Genomic DNA, 20000 nt, shown 5'->3' with positions numbered 1-20000 from the left:
ATTAACCTCCTGTTGCACCACAATAATGCAGAGGAGCCTCCAAGGAGCTGCCCGGGTGCTAGGCAAAGCTGAGGACACCACGGCTGATAAAAGCAGATGCATACCACAAAGGATCTATTGTGTCTACATCTTTGTTCAAGGCTTCTGCGCTGTAGAGTTTACAAACATCGGGTAAAATTCATGCACAAATGATTCATCTTTGACAACTATGGTGTGCCCTATATTTTCACACAAAATCATAGTAAATGCATGATGTTATACACACACATATTTGTGTCAATGGTAGCTCAGATTGGTAGAATACAATGTGATCTGTAGAGGTGAAACTGTTAACTGATGACAATGACCTTTACAAAAATAGCTTTTACCGTACGATAATCAGTGAGTAGCTTTAAAAAGAAAAGGGGGGATATGTCATTTCTCAATAGCTTTCTTAAACGAAAACAATGGTGCTGATTTTCAGTGGCTTTTGGAGAAGAAAATTGGAGCTGAAAAACAAGGATCCCGCTTGTAATTTCTCCTGCTTCATCAACACTGCAATTCCCCCAAAAGACGACACAAGCTTGTCCAAATGAAAACATGGTTAATCCCGTGACCTCACCGCTGCAGGAAATGGTTCATTCGGCCTTGAAATAGGGAGTTGCGGTAAGACGGGAGAGCGTGGGTTGCGGGGCCCCCTCTGAATGAAGCGGTATCAGGTTTGGGCCATTTGAAGGGTGGAAAATGCACACATCAATTTTGGAAAATGGCTGTATGGAGGCATTTGTGCGTTGGCCAAACGGGAGGTTTTCCCTCCAGACAAAATATTTGCTCCAGTGTAAAAGAATCTCTTCTCAACCGTGTCCTAAATGTGATTTGTGTCGTTTTTGGCGCGGGCAGACATCAGTCAGTGGTCAGGACGGCTGGCAATGGTCCCAAAGACTCTTGAGTGTTGGTCAAGAATGTCTTTAATTAAGAGACAAATTGTCTGCTTTTTCAATTTGTCTAACACATAGCACCATCATCGTTCATCAGGCCGAAGCAGTTGGCTCTGTCTGGACAGGATCCCATTGGAAATTTATGATAAACTGAGGAAGAAGCATGTCATTTCAAACCCCAATACCTTCATCCATGCCAAAGAATGTGACGCCTGTCCGTTTAGTAACAAAAAAAAAATATGCTTGTACTTCAATCATAAAGACGTTTGAATTCAGGACAATTCTCAAGTGTTCAAATCATTGGTGAATTCTAGAAAAAATGACCGAATTTACAAGGTATTGGGCCTGAACCTATAAAACTTTACTGACGGAAAAGGGTGTTTTTTAAGGAAAAAAATGTCTGGTTAAAAAAAGTAAGTCAAGTCAAGTCAAGTCATTTTTATTTGTATAGCCCTAAATCACGAAGAGTCTCAAAGGGCTTCACAGATTGTTACACTATATTACACAAACTATTTTCAACCGACAAGAGGAGTAGGTTATTCGTATGCAATGGAGTAGAAGTGAGTTTTAAGTTTAGATTTAAACATTTCCACTGAGGTTGCAGATCGAATCTCAGGGGGAAGAGCATTCCACAGCACCGGTGCCCGAATGGAGAACGCTCTCGAACCAGCCAAGGACTTCTTTGCTCTCGGGATCATCAGAAGACCAGCACTCTCAGATCGTAGGCTTCGGACCGGGACATAGTGGCAGATCAGATCTGAAAGATAAGAGGGAGCAAGTCCATGTATGATTTTGTACAATACTAAGAGAACTTTGAAGTCACATCTTTGGCTAACTGGGAGCCAATGCAGGTTAGCCATAATCGGTATTATGTGATCGTACTTTTTTGTCCTAGTTAAAAGCCTCGCTGCGGCATTTTGTACTAGCTGAAGAGACTTGATTCTGGACTTCGGGAGACCGGAGAGTAGTGCATTGCAGTAATCGAGACGGGAGGTAACAAATGCATGAATTATTGTTTCCGCATCAGACTGAGACAGTATTGAACGGATTTTAGCAATGTTGCGAAGATGGAAGAAGGCAGTTCTAGTAATTTGCTTTACATGCATCTCAAAGGATAGATCAGGGTCAAATATGACACCTAAATTTTTAACTGAGTCACTCTGTGTGATGTGACATTTGTCAATCTTCACAGCAGTTTTTGCGAATAAGTCCCGGCATTTAGAAGGACCAATGACTAACATTTCGGTCTTTTCAGAGTTAAGACGCAAGAAATTGAGTGACATCCACTCTTTTATCTCAGTGAGACAGGCCTCCAAATTTCCACAGTTTAGTGTGGAAGATTCCTCCAACGGAAGATACAGTTGAGTGTCGTCTGCGTAGCAGTGGAAGCTGATATTGTACTTGCGAATAATATCACCTAATGGAAGCATGTAAATGTTGAAAAGTAGGGGGCCGAGCACTGAACCCTGCGGAACACCGCAGGTAACATTAAAGGGCTCAGATGTCGTTTCACCATATTTAACACAGTGCGTCCTATCTGAGAGGTAAGATTTGAACCACGAGAGGACGGCTCCTGAGAGACCAATCCATTTTTCCAACCGTTCTAGTAGGATATTGTGGCGCACTGTGTCAAAAGCAGCACTAAGATCCAGCAGCAGCAAAAGTGATGAAGCGCCAGAATCTATTGACATTAGGAGATCATTTGTTACCTTGATCAGAGCTGTCTCAGTAGAGTGGTTAGCCCTGAATCCTGATTGCATGGATTCAAAAAGGTTATTCTCCGATATGAAAGCATTCAGCTGCTGTGCCACTACTCTTTCGAGTACTTTAGAGAGGAAAGGTAGGTTTGACACAGGTCTGTAATTACTTAATATTTCTGGATCAAGGTTGGGTCGTTTCAGTGTGGGTTTAATAACGGCGGACTTAAAAGCTGCTGGAACTACACCTGAGGAGAGTGATGTATTTATAATATTTAGAACTGAAGGCCCAAGGACGCTAAAAAGACTTTTAATAAGTGAACCTGGGAGAGGGTCGAACTGGCAAGTTGTCGGTTTGGCCGCATTCACCACTTGTTTGAGATCATCAAGTGACAGTTCACTAAAACCGGCCATTTTCCCAGGGCAGCCACCCTGTCGTGCATCTGTAAATTTCAGTCCTTTAATACGTGTGGTACTAACAATATCTTTTGCAATTTCTTCCTGTATGCATTGAATCTTCTTAGTGAAGAAGACCATTAAGTCCTGAGCAGAGTGTGTCGAACTGTCTGCGATAGCCTGTTGCCTTGTAAGCGATGCTACAGTGTCAAAAAGGGCTTTGGGGTTGTTCTTTTGAGACGCAATCACCTTCGAAAGGTAGGCCGATTTAGCAGAGGCAAGGGCCGCTTTATACTTTAACAAGCTGTCACACCAGGTTTGATGGAAAACCTCAAGCTTGGTAGCGCGCCATTTTCTCTCCCATTTCCTGCATTCTTTTTTAAGGGCTCTAGTTTCATCAGTAAACCAAGGTGTGCGTCTTTTAGGACGTGATTTTAGTTTTATGGGCGCTATTGAATCCAGCACACTAGTCAGGGTGGTATTGAACTCATTCATGAGTGAGTCAATCGAGCCATTGTATTTAGGAAAGGACGCAACTGCTCCAGGAAGGAGTTCAAAGAGCTCAGAAACTGTGCCAGTGCTTATATTGCGTCCGCTAAATCCCTCAGCTTTATTAAGTCTACATTTAGTTAGCACCTCAAATGTCACTAAATAATGATCAGAGATAACAGTAGTACACGGTAGAACCATAATGTTTGAGGTTAAAACTCCTCGAGTCAGAATCAAGTCTAGCGTGTTCCCATTTTTATGGGTTGGCAAGTCAACCAGTTGAGTAAAACCAAATGCATCAATTAGAGAACTAAACGCAATAGTAAGTGAACTGTGTGGGGAGTTCATATGAATGTTAAAGTCTCCCATAATTATAATTTTGTCTGCATAGGTTACTAGTTCAGACAAAAGTTCAGCAAATTCGTCTAAGAAAGTTGTGTATGGCCCAGGTGCACGATAGATAGTTATTACATCAATTGACAATTGAGGGGACCGCATCACAAGAGCCTCAAACGTTTTGTAATTATTAGAGGTACGTGTAATAAATTTGAGCGATTTTTCAGAGATTAGCGCAACACCACCACCTCTTTTCAGCGTGCGTGCTATATGACTACTCTCGTAGTCTGGGGGAGAGGCATAATTTAGCGCTAAGTGCTCATCCGGGCGTAACCACGTTTCACAAAGACCCATACAGTTAAGTTTATAATCACGAATAATGTTATCAACAAGTAAAGCTTTTGGAGCAAGCGATCTAATATTTAACAGACCAAATTTCAGCTTTGCTGAATCATTTGACTTAGCTGAACTCTTTGTAGTCTTTGTCGAGATCTTCAAAAGCTCCCGGCGTTGTGGCCGCTCGTGAGCGCTGAGTTTAAAGCGTCGGTTGTCCGGCGAGGAATGAATGGTGGAATTAGTTACATCCTCGCGTCCATCTTGCTGCTTGGACTTCACACGCTTCACACATCTACCTGCACGGCAACCACGTTTCTGTTTCCTTTCTTTACGGGGCCGTCGGCGTCGTTTATTAAGAGGAATAGCTGTCCACAAGGATGCCGGGTCTCTTTGAAGTTCGCTCGGTATATCATGGGCGGTATAAAAAGTGCCCGAAAAATCGAAATTTAGACGCCCACCCAACCGTATAAGTTCGTCCCTACTGTAAGTGTTTTTGGCCACACATGTGTCCAAAAGTGAAAGCAAAAAAGACAAGAGAACGGCAATAAATAGAAGATTAGCTGGGGAGCTAGCCGCAAGCATGTATCCATGCGCAGCCGCAATGTTAAGTGATTTACTGAACAATTGGCCTGATGACCAACAAGTATCAACCTTTGGCAAGACAGGTGGAAATTAACTATTTTTATATTGTGTTTTTATTATTATTATTATTATTTTTATTTTTGAAGAATAACAGAATATTCTTTCTCGGGGTGTTTGTTTACCAACCATGTTGCGAGACGTAAGGGTTAGAACAAACACTGGAGTGAGCAGTTGCATTGAGGTTTTTATTTGAAAATCATAATTAACAGATTATTCTGGGCTTGTGAGTACAGAACAAGACTGTATGGTTTGACAAAATAAGCTAACACAATGGTTGACAATCACTTTTATAGTAGGCGGGCAGCTATGACAAAATTGTAACTTTAGAGGTGGCAGCAAAATCTCTACTTTCCCATACCTATCAACCTGTACGTTTTTGCCGTACAAAGTACGTTTATTATGCATTTTGAAACGTGTACGATGTACAAGAAAATCTGTACGGAAAAACGCAAATTTGTCAATTATGGGTACCATCCGGTATATGCCGACTATCACGAAACAGCAAATCAATCAAAGTGTAACGAGTTCGCCGCAGATGCCTCTATCTCGGTATCGTTATTTTTCGTTGCAAACGAAGCGAGCGGTTTGGTGCTCCTGTGCGCATGCGTCTGCCGCCTGGGGATTTGTATTTTGTACGGGAAAATATGTCAGTTTGTACGGGCATGGAGCCGTGGAGGTTGACAGGTATGACTTCCCACCAGCCCTCTTGCAAGACTGGGTCTGGGATTTGCTAACAAACTCAAGGCCTCCTCACTGCAAACAAAAAAACACCATGTGAAACACTGTCGACTAGACCGAATAACATAATGAATAGATGTGTCAAAGAGTCTGGTGATTATATCAAGGAGTAAATAATTCCACCCAAATACAATAATAATCAGGGAGTGCGTTAATTATGACTTAATAAGTGAAGGATATATAAATTTATATCCATCCATCCATCCATCCATCCATTATCTGCACCGCTTATTATCAGTAGGGTCGCGGGGTTGCTGGAGCCCATCCCAGCTATCTTTGAGCAGTGGGCAGGGGACACCCTGAACTGGTTGCCAGCTAGTTGCAGGGCACACAGAGACAGACAACTCACTCGCTCATTCAGACCTACGGACAATTTAGACCGGCCATGCATGTTTTTGGAATGTGGGAGGAAACCGGAGTGCCCAAAGGAAACCCAAGCAAGCACGGGGAGAACATGCAAACTCCACACAGGAAGGTTCGATCTCAAGACCCCAGAACTGTGCCGCACACACACTAACCACTGCCCCACCGTTCTGCCAGATATATACAAATGAGATAATACAAAAGGTATGCCAACACTTTGACATTAAAAAGCAGTAGACTCTATTACACACTCTACTTTTACGTACAAAACACAATTCAGAATATTGAAAACAAAACAAAAAAACAACAAGTTATTGTTAAAAACCAGAAGGGAAAAACTTTATTTGAAACAGAAATTGAATGCGATCGTTGGAGTGGTTCATTCACGCACAAAGACTTATCCTAGGTCCCATTTTTCTCGTCTTCCCTCGCTATTTGCCCAAGGAACTCGGTTTTGCGCGTGCACGTTTAAGTGTAATGTGTCCAGATATTCATAAGACAGAGGGAGAAGTGCCCTTCAACCCATGAAATAACCCCTTCAGATGGAGGGAGGTCAGGAGCTGAACGAAATGTTAGTCCTACTCGAAATTCGATCAGCCATAGACTAAAACACTAGTCTCGATTCAAGTTTTTTTGAAAAAAAAAAGGTGGTCTAATGCGTAAAGCACAATTGAGGCAGGTATGAAGTAATGGGAACAAGACAACGAGTGCAAGGTATACATCATAGTCTTTTATTTCACAAGATACAAAAATAGTTATACATTTTAATAAAACAAAAACATATGCAATATAGATAATGTATAAAACAAAGACAACAAAAATTTCCAACAAATCAGCGGTCCCCAAACCTTTCTGTAACACGGGCTGCTTTAATGTCTGACAATATTCTTGTAGCCAGGCCAAATAATAAAATTGTTAATAATAGCGATGAAAATAATAGTAATAGTCATACTACTACTGCTAATGGTAAATGGTCTGCATTTATATAGCGCTTTTCAAGTCAATTAACCTCTCAAAGTGCTTTACAATATGCTTTACACTTACCCATTCACACACACACTCACACACCAATAGCGGCCATGCAGCCATGCAAGGCGCCGACCTGCTTATTGGGGGCATTAGGGATTCAGTGTCTTGCCCAAGGACACTAATCATAATTAGCCCCAATCCAAAGTGTAATCACAAAACCACTAGGGATGTAAACGACATAAGAAAAGGTATTAGAATTACAGTAATCTAATCATCGCGCCATTTTTACTCACCGTACCAGGGAAAAGGCTCTTTGATGTATCCGACGATGAATCAGACTTTGAAGGACAATGAATAAATACATTGTGCATTTTATTTTGGTGTTGTCTTCATAGTTTATGTCGTTTTAATCATTGCCCCACATTCAACAACGTGGCACTGTAAGTAAAAATAGTGTGATAATAATACAATCAAATGCTTTTTCCTGTCATCTACAACCCTAGTGGTTAAGATTCGGCGCTGCACCACTGCGGTACAGGTTCAATTCTTGTTGCATCCAATGTTGTGCAAATGTGGTAAGCGATATATTTCGACTGGTCAGTCGTCGCTCAAATACGGCAATACACTACCATAAAACCTTGTGTTTAATGTACACCAAAACTTTTTAAAATGAGGTAACTTTTTTTTCTAAAATAAGGCAACTTTTGTTTATTTGTATGCAGCCCAGTACCAAATAACTTACGGCCCGGTGGTTGCTGACCACTGTAATAAATGCAACCTAATGAATAACTAGGATAATAAGCAAACAAACATTTGAATTTAAAACACTCCACAAGTTATTGACAGGTCAAAACAAATGTTTACTAAGGGTAATGCTTCTGGTAGCAAATATAATGTTTAGTTTCCTGGTTGAAACCACAACCTCCTGACATAAAACAATGGAGAGAAAAATTAAAGCAAATGTACATCATTGAAACAAATCACTGCAAGACTTCAACTGAAACTCCATCAATTTGTAAAAAGATGGAAGCCTATCACACAATTTTTACTTGATGTCTAAACGCCTTATTTTTTAATTTTATTTCTTTTGTCATCACTTTTTGTTGTTTTTGGTTTTGTCATTTATGGGAATGTCAATTGTAGTTATTTTTTGTTTGTGTTGCTATATGATGGGTGACTGAACCCTCTGTCGAATTGTGTGTGAGAAATAAAAAGTTATATATAAAAAACACGCACACAATTACTGTTTATTTAAGAATATATAATTGTCAAAATATTTGATTATGTTACTCTGGAATAATCCGGAATGATTTATTTAATAATAATAACAAGCCCGCATCGATTGGAGGCTGGGATAGGTGCAGCGTCTTGTTACAAACTTTTTGGACCAATCAGGATCCGCTGTTTGCCTTTCCTGCCCTGAGCACAGTAGCAACAAGTCCGACCTGGACCAGGACCCGCACCTAGACCTGGATTATCCCCGCCGTGAAGGACTTGACGAAATCCATATTTCGAATGCTGCTTCGGCTCTGACCTTCTGCCTCCAAAACGTCCATTTCCTCGACTTTTGGGGGCTTGTTTCGCTCATGACAGAGCACCATGTTGGGGATGTACGTCCCGGACAGATTCTCCCTGCAGTCGTCAAAAGTCCAGGAGGGAATCGGTCTATTCACAGCGCGGCGGGTCAAAAAGGTTTGTCATCCTTTCCCCACTTCGACAAACCTTACTCAAGAAAGGAAGGTTTTGTTTGGAGTTGACCACTCTTATAAAAGTGGCTGTCAAACCCGGGAGAATTGTGACGCGAACTGCCACGTAGCACCACAACTTTTTTTCCCCCTTCCCACTCGACCATTATTTTCACTCTTCACATTTTTTAAATTAAACCTCACTATATCATCTCAGCGCATAGGTTAAATTTAACATCAAGTAATTTGTAAATAATCCAGAAAGACACTTACAGAGTATGTCCTGGCTGTTTTTATGAAGTAGTTCTTTAAAAAAGAGGGGGAATATGACGTATGTGGTCAACACGCCCTCTTTTGCCTGGAGATCGGGAATATGGTGCATTCATGTGTTGCACGAAAGCGTGGGACAAAGAGGCTTACATTCTGACACTGCAAAAATAAGATGTAATGTTTAGCACGGGGGCAGCAGGGCGGCGCAGTGGTTAGCGCGTGTGCGGCACAGTTCTAAGGTCTTGTGAACCTCCTGTGTGGGTTCAAATCCAGCTACCTGACTTCATGTGCGGAGTTTGTATCTTCTCCCCGTGCTTGTGTGGGTTTCCTGCGGGCACTCCGGTTTCCTCCCACATTCCAAAGACATGCATTTCAGGTGGATTGGCGGGTCCAAATTGTCCCTAGGTCTGAATGAGCAAGTGAGTTGTCTGTCTCTGTGTGCCCTGCGATTGGCTGGCAACCACTTCACTGCCTGGTGATTGCTGGGATGGGCTCCAGCACCCCCGTGACCCTACTGAGGATAAGCGGTGCAGCTAATGAGATTTTAGGGGTGGCAGTAGCTCAGGAGGTAGAGCGCTCGTCTTGGGATCAAAGGATCCCAGTTCGAATCCTGGCTTGTCCGTGTTACATGTCGAAGTGTCCTTGGGTAAGACACTGAACCCCTAATACCCCCAATAAGCAGGTTAGCGCCTTACATGGCTGCAAGGCCGATATTGGGAAATGTGGAGCACATTGTAAAGCGCTTAGGGAAGTCATTGACTTAAAAAGCGTTATATAAATGCACATCATTTCATTTCATGAGATGAGATGAATATTTAGCACTTAGCTAAGATGTATTAATTAAATGTATGTTGTATGTGGCTTTACATTACGAAAATTAACTTTGACTTATATTCACGCTAAAAAAATAAAAGTCATATTTCAAAACTGTCCATTGCTTCGCCTATATGCTGCATTTGGGGAACTTGGACTTTAAACATCCATCCATCGAGCCAGCCATCCATTATCTGCACTGCTTAGAGATCGGGAATATGGTGCATTCATGTGTTGTGGTTATCCTCACTAAGATTGCAGGTGCCGGAGCCCATCCCGGCTTTCTTAGGTGAGTGGGCAGGTGAAACCCTGGACTGCTCGCCAGGCAGTCGCAGGGCACACAGAGACAGACAACTCACTCGCTTATTAACACTAAGGGACAATTTGAACCGGGAATTAACCTGACATGCATGTTTTGGAATGTGGGAGGAAACCCACGCAAGCATGGGGAGAACATGCAAATTCCGCACTGAAAGGCTGGTAGCTGGATTTGATCCCATGACCTCAGAACTGGGCTGCGGACACGTTAACCACCCATCCGCCATGCTGCCCGACTTTTAACGTATGACTACAAAAACTGCACTTGAATAACCCTCAATACTTTAAAGAAGGCATGGGCACATTTTTAAAAAATCCCATCAAAAATCTAGTTTAACTACAAAGATTTTAGATAAACATAACAATTTTTAATTTTATATTTCTCTGGTGATAGGTGAGGCACAGCCTACCTGCACGTCACAGGTTTTGAAGTTGATGTTTGTGTTCACAATTGAGCCTAAGTGAGTAACTTTTATCATTGATGATCGATGTTGATTTTAAATCTGGTACTCAAAGGGAGAAAAGTTTGGCCCCTTCGCAGGTGAAAGGAAACTGCCATGTGAACTGGATGAAAGCTCCGACACGAGACTCATGTGGGAGGTGAGTCAGAGTTTTTGTTAACTCGAAACCACTTGCAAATTAGTGAGAAATTAAACACAAGTCAAGAAAGTGCTTAACCAGGTATAATAACAAATCATTGGAAATATTTTCATTGGCATGTTTGTGTTGATTTGTAATTGAGCATGTCAATTCTCGGCTTTTGTTTGTTGACACAAGACATAATTGGGTAGACTGACTCCATTGTTATGTTTTTTTCCCTTGTGATTGATGCAGTAACCACATCATGCAGTAGCAGTATTTCAGGAATTCAAAAACTTTTTGAACAGCCACAACTTTGCCTTTGGCTAACATCGAATGAAGATTACCGTAATCGATTGAACAAGACCAGCATTGATGCTGTTATGCAGTAAATTTATTTGCGTTACAGGTCAGGGGCAACAAAGGGGACGTCCTGTATATCCTGGACGCCAGCAATCCACGCTATGCCAACTGGCTGCGTTTTGTCCACCAGGCGCCCTCTCAAGAGCAGAAGAACCTGGCTGCCATTCAGGTACGTTTCCTCTCTCCAGAGCACACAATGGAGCCTTTTAAAACAACCTTTCCTAAGTCACGCCAAGCCCCTACTCCAAAAAATGGACTGCGTATCCTGCAGTTATTATTTCGGTGATGATTAATATCCCTGTCATTTGACAACCTCACTAACTATTAAGTTTATATTTTTCTGCAAAATGAGTTTAAAGGGACAGGGTGACTACTAGACTTTGCTCTATTGTTTACTATAATGTTTGCAACCTTTTCTGTGTCACGGACCGGGTAAATGTTTAAAAATATTCTTGTGGCCTTGCCCAAGTGATAATAACAATAAGTCTAAATCCATTGTGTAATCACTAAACTCTTACGGATGTATATGACATTGGAAAAGGCATTACATTTTATATCATCATCATACTACATTTACTCACAATGCCATGTTGTACAACATTGATCTTACTGAACTCTTTCCAATTATTCTCCATTACAATTTGGCACAGTGAGTAAAAAATAGTGTGATGATGAAATGAAACCAAATGCCTTTTCATATGTCTTCCATATTTTGATTGGACCAGTGGTTAGGATTTAGTACTTTCACCATCATGATGTGGGTTTGATTCCCGTTGCATCCAATTCTAGGAAAATATGGAAAGAAGTAATTGTTGACTGCTCAATCAATGCTCAAACACAGATATATACCTCCGTGAAGCCGCGTGTAAGCGCACCTGAACTTTTTTTGGGGAGTAAAAATACTTCGTACATACATGGTTAAATATAGTTTAAACATAAAGTCAGGCAACGTAGTTTTCTTTCTGTGCGGTCCGGTACCGAACGACTAATATCTCAGTACTGGTCCGCAACCAGGTGATTCTTGACCCCTGACCAATTTAGTACAACCAAAACTGAGTGCTAAAAAGCACAAGGAAGTCACCAAACCGCACCATTTTTCTTCCGTTTTTTGTTTTTTTGCTCAGCCTTTTGCGAGATTTTTTTTTGTAAGGTTTTAAGGTAGCAGCAAGATGGTGGACAAGTATGTTAAATCCCAATGGGTGAGGCTCGTGTTATGTAAAAAGTCCTCAACCTACGAGTATTTTAAAAAAAAATGTGCGTTTTTTTTTGTCATAGTTCATGTATTTTTGCTTATTTATTTAATCAACATAGCTTTTTTAAATAGTTTTTTTTAAACACTATGGGGCTCTAAAAAAGACTCGATGTCCATTTGATTGATGTAAAATAATTCATATGCTACACAAATGAAAACCCAAAACAAAACAGGAATACTTTCTCCATATTTTCTTAAATAATTATATTTTTGTACTTAGCTTACTTGTTTTTTTAACAAATGTAACTAATAAAAAGTTTCTCAAGGGTAATCATGAGTTCTGACTGGGCCGCCAGTTCATTTTTCAAGCCTAAACACACAGAACCTAGATATCAAAGGGGTTGCTTCAGTGCAGCGCTGTCAATGTCCTTGAGTGGCCCCGACACAGCCCAGACTCGGATCACATCCAACATATCTGGAAAGATCTCTAGAATTGGCGGACACCGAGCTGCCCAATGAAAGGTTCGCCAATGTTGTGGCGTCAAAGTCCCACGTGACAGGCAGTGTGAAGCATCAGCCCATATATTCCCCCAAAAAAGTGATATATTTTAGCCTTATGAGCATGTTGAGTGACAAGGGAGCCAGGTTCAGAGGTTACCAGATCAAACCCTAAAAATTGCCTACATCAACTTTGTTGTCCCGAGACATCCGGCCAATGACGTCAAACTTCAATCCAGTACAAACAGAAAGGATTCCAAATACGCATAAATAACGATTAAGAGGAAGAATGCAGCACAATAAATGTCAGCGCTGACGAAAGGCAGAGCTTTAGGATGCACACTGGTGACCTTTGGGCAGCCAATCACAAGGGACGTTTTGGGTATTAATACCGAGAGGTGCGCCTCTTTGACCTTTTTTTTTTCCTTTTTTGAATTTACTGACAGATCATCTCTTTGTCACCAACACCAAAGCTAAAAGTGAATGAACTCATTGACTCGCAGATGTTTTTGAAGCACTTGTGATGATCTATAGAAAATTGGGTTCTATGATAGTTTAAGATAAAATCAAAAGAATTCACTCGTTAGAGAAAAAACATTTGTTTCTAGATATTTTTCCATTTAGTCATCAGCAGTAGAGCATGCACTTTAGCATGCAAAAACCGTGCTTAATGTGAAAATTAATGAACAGTTTGGAAAATCATTCAACATTACTAGTGAAAAAAAGAATCTAAACAAAGCTGACAACAAAGCAAAATCTGTCATGATTACCGATGTGAATCACCTGTGCCCGCTCCTTTGGCGCCAACTGCCTCGAACTCTGATTGGCTCCCTGTCCCTATTTAAACCCACTCCTATCTGTCCCCTTTGGTCAGTCCATCTACAAACCCCACCTAACACTAGGCAAGCCTTTTTTGACCCTGACTCCCACCTGTTTTTTTGCTCCTGTCTGTGCCCCGGCTTCGACCCGTTTATGATCCTGACCACGTCTACTCTCTCGACCCGGCTTTCGACCTCTTTTTGTCCCCGACCACGTCTATTCTCCTTTCCTGGCTCACGATTCGCTTCCGACCCCAACCACGTTATTGCTCTCTTGTCCCGGCTACTGACACTTTTTTACGTTCCCGACACCGCCATCGCTCGCCACGGAAGAGCCACTTCCGCATTCAGAGCGACCTGCTTCCCACATCCAGCAATCACCGGATTCTGGGCGCAACTCTTTCCCTTTCTTCCAATAAAACTTGAGAGAAACGCAACGCAAGCGGGTCCTGTCTCCGTTCTGGTCTTGACAAAATCAGTACCTTTAGTAAAGATCTTGGTGGATCCCTTGTGAAATATACAAGTCGTTTTCTTGTAAGTAATCAGTGTTTTACTTTTTTTTTTTCTTCCTGATATAATGATCACTTCGAAAAAATATTGTCACTATTTTCAGAGAAAATCAAAGTGAAAATTGTAGTATGATGAGGAAGGATGTCAATTAAAATGAGTGATTGATGTTACTAAAACTTGGTTGGTATTTAAAAAATGAAAAATATGTCCCTTTTGTCGTAACAATTTCTATAACACTGTTGATCTCAAATCCAAGGAGATATCTTGACATCTACTGGAACCTCCCAGTTGTTACAGTAGCAATTTATCTTTATCTTAATTTCACAGATTTGTGTGACAAACCCTTCAAAACCCATATGTTGAAAAAAGTATTTGCAGAAAATATCCCCGTTGGCTGCCAACAGTGGGATTTTTGTAGGTGCATTTAAGTGTCCATTGCAGTAAGTGCATTAATGACTTGTTATTCTTAGTCAGAAACTGTAGAAGGCTCAATATGTTGTTTATCACTCAAACATTTGTCGGAATATCGCTACAATTTTGTCATTGTTAATCCATGTTAATATTTCATAAAGGTTTTCCATTTGACTGTAAAACCGCTCCATGTTTTCCAGGATGGCGAGAATATCTTCTATTTGGCCGTGGATGATATCGAGACTGACACAGAGCTTTTGATTGGCTTTTTGGACAGCGACATGGAGGAAGAAGAGGAAGAGGAGGAGGAAGAGGAAGTCACCAAAGATGAAGATGAGAGCAGCAAAGAGGCAAAGCATCAGGGGGAAATGGGTAATGCACAGTTTCTGGCGTTTAGATCATGTAGCAGAAATTTAGAGGAACACCCAATATACATACGATGGGATTTCAAAAGTATTAGCTCTACTGCTGCTACATTAACTTACCTTTGAACTGACTTGTGGGGGGCCAGAACTGGTGATCAAGAAGGAGGACCATCCATGTCTGCTTTGTGAAAGTAGTTTCCCCAGCGAAGAGATCCTGGCCGCTCACCTGCAGAGCTTGCACCAAAGGCCTAGCACAGACGAGAAGGAGTTCAAGTGCAGGAACTGTGGCAAGAAGTTCCCTGTTAAGCAAGCCCTTCAACGCCAGTGAGTCCTATGCTGTACATCGCCATGACAGTGTAGACATAATGAGTGAGAATGTTATAGAACACGAGTCATTAAAAAAAAGATTGGTTCAATTTTAGGTCAGAACTACAACACATGAATGAAGATTATTTACTGTTTGACCAAGAGCTTACAAGCCTACACACAATACTTGCTAGTAACTTATATATAAATTCTTATTTCCAGTGTGCTGCACTGCTCTGAATCAGTGGGCTCCCCAGGAGACTCTAAAGCACATCACCAGTGTTCCATTTGCCACAGCTCTTTCACTTCAGAATCAAGGTAGATGTTCACATGTCCCACATTCCGCATGTCATTGAGTCTGTGCAGGTGTCTGAAATTAAATTTCATGATTCGTCTTCATTTATTCTGTAATTTTTTTTTTTGTTGTGTATGACATTTCTTTTACATAAGGGGTGAAGCTAACACTTGTGCGGTGATGCTCAGTCAGATTTACAAATAAATAAACGTACATCCTATTCACCATTTGCTTGGTAAAGCAAGGACACAATATATAAAATGTGGCATAGAAAAGAATATTTCATTACTACTACTACTTTACAAATGAAGCCTAGACGCAGCTCTTTTTGAAGAAAAACATCAAAAGAAGGATTATACCCTATTATGAAAAAAAAATCCATACAATGAGAAAAAATACTGGACATGCTGATAGCTCGATAATACTATAACTGATTTTATTGTTTTGGTTTGAGGTGTGTGCCAAATCTGAATCTTTGGTCTCACTATAACCCTCTACCACAGGTGTCAGGAACCTTTTTGATCCAGATAGCCATAAAAGCAAAAATATCTTGATTATTTTTTCAAGAAAGCCGCACCAAATATTTTAAGACAAAATTTAATAAAATTGCCAAAACCAGGGAAGTGTGTGTGGCACAGTTCTGAGGTCATGCGATCAAACCATACTGTGTGGAGTTTGCTTGTTCTTCCCATGCTTGCGTGGGTTTCCTCCGGGCACTACGGTTTCCTCCCACATTCCAAAAACATGCATAGTAGGTGAATTGGCCGGTGCAAATTGTCCCGAGGTGTGTATGAGCGAGTGAGTTGTCTGTCTCTGTGTGCCCTGTGACTGGCTGGCAACCAGTTCAGGGTGTCCCCTGCCCACTGCCCCGAAGATAGCTGGGATGGGCTCCAGCACCCCGCAACCCTACTGAGGATAAGCAGGGCAGATAATGGATAATGGATGGATGCCAAAACCGCTCTCTAGGCAAAAGCTAATTCTTCAGCACATTTTCTTTCACTGTGTGATGCTTGATGATTTGATGCCAAAGCCTGTGTCCCATATCAACATAAATTTACCACTTGAAATTTGTCTCCCTGTTTTGAGCTCTGCCCATTCCTACAGCTCACCCAATGAGAGCTCCTGGAAAAAAATCTTTGGGGTTAAAGTTCGTTTTGTGGTTTTTCATCATAAAGTGACTTAACACATGAGATTCCATATAAAGGATTATTTAGCAGTTTGCAACGGGGTCTTTTGGTGTGACACCTTGACTGTAAACTATGATTTAGAATTTGTCCTTATACTGGACAGAACACCTTATGAATCCGTATGATGTTGGACAGTCATTGCTTCATAAATCAAGAAATTAGGTAAATGTACAAGCTCCATTTTATCTCCGAGCCATATGTACTCATGAAAGAAGCCATAAATGGCTTGCGAGCTATAGGTTCCCAACTCATGCTCTACCAAGAGCCAAGAGAATTGCGTGCCTCACTCTGCATCTGCTCAACACAGCACTACATTACATACGAATTGTACACTGGCATTTGCCAACAATGGTGTTTTTTCACTTTTGGTGAAGTTCTAAAACTGTCGTAGTGGTGTTCTGTCTTACCAGCTATCTAGTGAAATAATCTATTGGGTTTTGCAAACTTAATTCTTAGTTTTTTCTCAGTAACTTGGTCTTTTAAGGTTAGGACTTGTGACTTACTTGCTACTTGCTCTTTACGTATTTGTTTTACTTTGTCTTTCATATAAAAATGCTTGCTTTTATTGTCTTACCATTCAGTTTCGAGCAGCACAAAGAAGCATGTAAAGGCGACGCCTGCTTCATCTGCAAGGAAGAGAGCTGCGGCAAACGCTTCAAAAGCAAGGACGCGCTGAAAAAACATAAAGGGAACGTTCACACAGGTCAGGGGCACTTTTACGACTCCTACAGTAGTTCTGCTGCCCGCCTCTAATTACTACGTAATTGTGCAGCGGCACCTTCTGGGCTCTAGATAATTTGGCTATTTAGGGCAGGATGTAGGCCACGGGTGAGTCAAGATGGAGACTTTGATATCATCGGGTGATTGAGCTGAGATTTAGGGTCCCAATTGTGGTCAGGACGGTGGGTGGGGGAAGTAGATCAGACAGGACAGATTGGGATCATGTGATTACTAAATAAGATCTAATCGCTGTCGCTGTTAAAAAAAACAGTTCTTATAATCCTTTTATTTCTCTGTAGCTTTTTCCCCCATTCATTTACCCCAACCGCTTATCCTCTTGAAGGTCGGCGGGGCAGTGGGGATGGGACACCCAAGACTGGTTGCAATCTCATCGAAGTTGCCTTTTTGTCCCTCCTACTTTATTTTAAAATTTGTCTCTAAGCCTACAACCGCAAACGCATTCAGATTTTAACCAAAGAGCGTTTTGTCTGGCTACAGTTTGCCAGGAAAAGCTTACATACAATGTCACAACTTTTGGATGGACTAATTCAAAGGTGTGGGTTTGGTCTTGGCTTTGGCGGGGTTATAGCGCTTTTTTTAAGTAATCACATAGTCTTGGTGGGGACAAAGCAATGATTTATCGATATTATTGGGGAACATCAGTATTTTTTCTCATTTTTTTACACAAGAGGGTAATTTAGGGAGCAGTAAACATTCAGTCAGACTATGTTGATTAAAAAAAATGTTCATATTGATATTTTTGTGCCCTTTTTTTAAGGAAGTGCACGAAGGAAACTGACTTGCGCCATATGCAACAAGAAATTCTCATCATCTCTAAATCTGCAAGAGCACAGAAAGGTAAAAAATAAATTAGAATTAATTAAGTATAAAAAATAGTACAAGGCAGGCAGCACGGCAGCACAGTGGTTAGTGCGTGTGTGGCACAGTTCTGATGTAATCAGATCAAACCCTCCTGTGTGGAGTTTGCATGTTCTCCCCGTGCCTGCGTGGGTTCCCACCGGGCACTCCGGATTCCTCCCACATTCCAAAAACATGCATGTCAGGTTAATTGGCCAGTACAAATTGTACCTGGGTGTAAATGAGCAAGCGAATTGTCTGTCCCTGTGTGCCCTGCGACTGGCTGGCAACCAGTTCAGAGTGTCCCCTGCCCACAGCCTGAAGATGGCTGGGATGGGCTCTAGCACCCCCGCGAACTTACTGAGGATAAGCGGTGCAGATAATGGATGGATGGCTAGGTTGAAACCGGGCAGTAGCTAAAAAACAGCTATTAAAAGAAACTAAAATACTATTGGTTAAAGGGTAAAATATTAGATGAACATTAAGTAACTACCAATAATAGATAGGGGCGGCAGTAGCTCAGGAGGTAGAGCGCTCGTCTTGGGATCAAGGGATCCCAGTTCAAATCCCGGCTCATCCGTGTTACATGTCGAAGTGTCCTTGGGTAAGACACTGAACCCCTAATACCCCCAATAAGCAGGTTAGCGCCTTACATGGCTGCAAGGCCGCTATTGGGAAATGTGGAGCACATGGTAAAGCGCTTTGGGAAGTCATTGACTTGAAAAGCGCTATATAAATCAGATCATTTCATTTCATTTCATAGAGGGAGTTAGGAAAAAAAACATAAAAAATTAGATTATGAATATCAAAAAGAGCCCGCAATAGGTCAAATCTGTGATGTACATCATAATTTTTTATTTTTTTACAATCATAATAAGAAATACATTGCATGGAAATTAAAAAAACGAAACTTTTTACTGGCCCAAATATTCGTCTAACAAATACAAGTACTGTAGACTGTGCTGTGAACTGTTCACCCAATCAAAATGCAAAACACAATGAAAGATGAAAATCCATGAAGCAGGGAGACCAAGAAAGGTGAACCCTGTTTAAGCAAGGAATTAGAAAAAATGAGAAAAAATACTGATGTTTTTAAATACAAACACCTATTTGGAAAGCAATTTTGCAAAAAAAAAAAAAAAAAAATGCTATCTGTAATATTGTTATACCACAGGCTAAAATTAGCTAAATATTTTTGCACACAAGAGTATAACTCATTTTTCCAGGGTTAATTTATTCCCACAAGGCAAAACTATTTAAAAATAGTTTTTACTGGAAAAACTCAGCTAATGTAATGAGTTATTTTACCTCAGGAAAGGTTTAACGAGTGTACTGCTACTAACCCCCCCGAAATGAATGACTCTCACAGATACATGAGATATTCGACTGCCATGCATGTGACAAGAAGTTCATCTCCACGAATCAGCTCAAACGACACATGATCACGCACTCAGGTGAGATAATCCAGCCTCATTTGAATCACTTGACCTTTTTCTTACCTTTCGTAACATGTTTTTCACCTTGTTCTGTTAGAGAAGCGCCCGTACACGTGCGAAATCTGCAGTCGGTCATTTAAAAGGCTCGACCAGGTGACGGCGCACAAGATCATCCACAGCGAGGACAAACCGTACAAGTGCAAACTGTGTGGCAAAGAATTTGCGCACCGCAACGTCTACAAAAACCACAAGAAGGTCAGAACTTCACACCAAATAAAAACATATACACGCCTGCTTATGAAAAAAACTCACATACTGGAGTTAAACTCAATAAAACCCTTTAATAGTTGTTATTCTCTTGTTGTCTAGAGCAGGGGTGTCAAACTCATTTTCACTGAGGGCCTAATCAGTATAACTGCTGTCCTTAAAGGGCCAGGTGACAAATATAAATGTAACGAACTGTAATTGGTAAGTAAAATAAATAATAATACTC

General features: G+C 41.1%; 1 protein-coding gene and 1 long non-coding RNA gene across 5 annotated transcripts in view; one reads left to right on the top strand and one right to left on the bottom strand.

The window, feature by feature from the left end:
• The window catches only part of LOC148354943 (uncharacterized), a 31542-nt gene extending 11624 nt beyond the window's left edge, over positions 1-19918 (bottom strand). Inside the window, exons 1-4 of the long non-coding RNA XR_015852231.1 lie at positions 19824-19918; positions 19592-19743; positions 17068-17165; positions 14826-14953 (exon numbers count right to left, since the gene is read on the bottom strand). This is a non-coding gene — a long non-coding RNA (uncharacterized LOC148354943). The remainder of the gene's footprint in view (positions 1-14825; positions 14954-17067; positions 17166-19591; positions 19744-19823) is intronic.
• The window catches only part of prdm5 (PR domain containing 5), a 60056-nt gene continuing 48310 nt past the window's right edge, over positions 8255-20000 (top strand). For 2 of the 4 annotated variants that reach the window (XM_088349762.1, XM_088349765.1), the window contains exons 1-10: positions 8255-8575; positions 10486-10569; positions 10958-11080; positions 14541-14712; positions 14852-15029; positions 15234-15329; positions 17075-17196; positions 17992-18071; positions 19441-19525; positions 19605-19762. In XM_088349762.1, coding sequence (XP_088205888.1) covers positions 8483-8575; positions 10486-10569; positions 10958-11080; positions 14541-14712; positions 14852-15029; positions 15234-15329; positions 17075-17196; positions 17992-18071; positions 19441-19525; positions 19605-19762 — 1191 coding nt within the window. In that variant the 5' untranslated portion in view covers positions 8255-8482. Of the gene's footprint in view, positions 8576-10363; positions 10431-10485; positions 10570-10957; positions 11081-14540; positions 14713-14851; positions 15030-15233; positions 15330-17074; positions 17197-17991; positions 18072-19440; positions 19526-19604; positions 19763-20000 lie in introns of all 4 variants that reach the window. The other 2 variants (XM_088349764.1, XM_088349763.1) reach the window with 2 other exon arrangements.

This window comes from Urocampus carinirostris, chromosome 12 (genome assembly GCF_059441175.1).
Source record: "Urocampus carinirostris isolate Australia breed hairy pipefish chromosome 12, RoL_Ucar_1.0, whole genome shotgun sequence".
Taxonomy (NCBI): domain Eukaryota; kingdom Metazoa; phylum Chordata; class Actinopteri; order Syngnathiformes; family Syngnathidae; genus Urocampus; species Urocampus carinirostris.
This window is presented reverse-complemented; position numbering and strand designations above follow the sequence as displayed.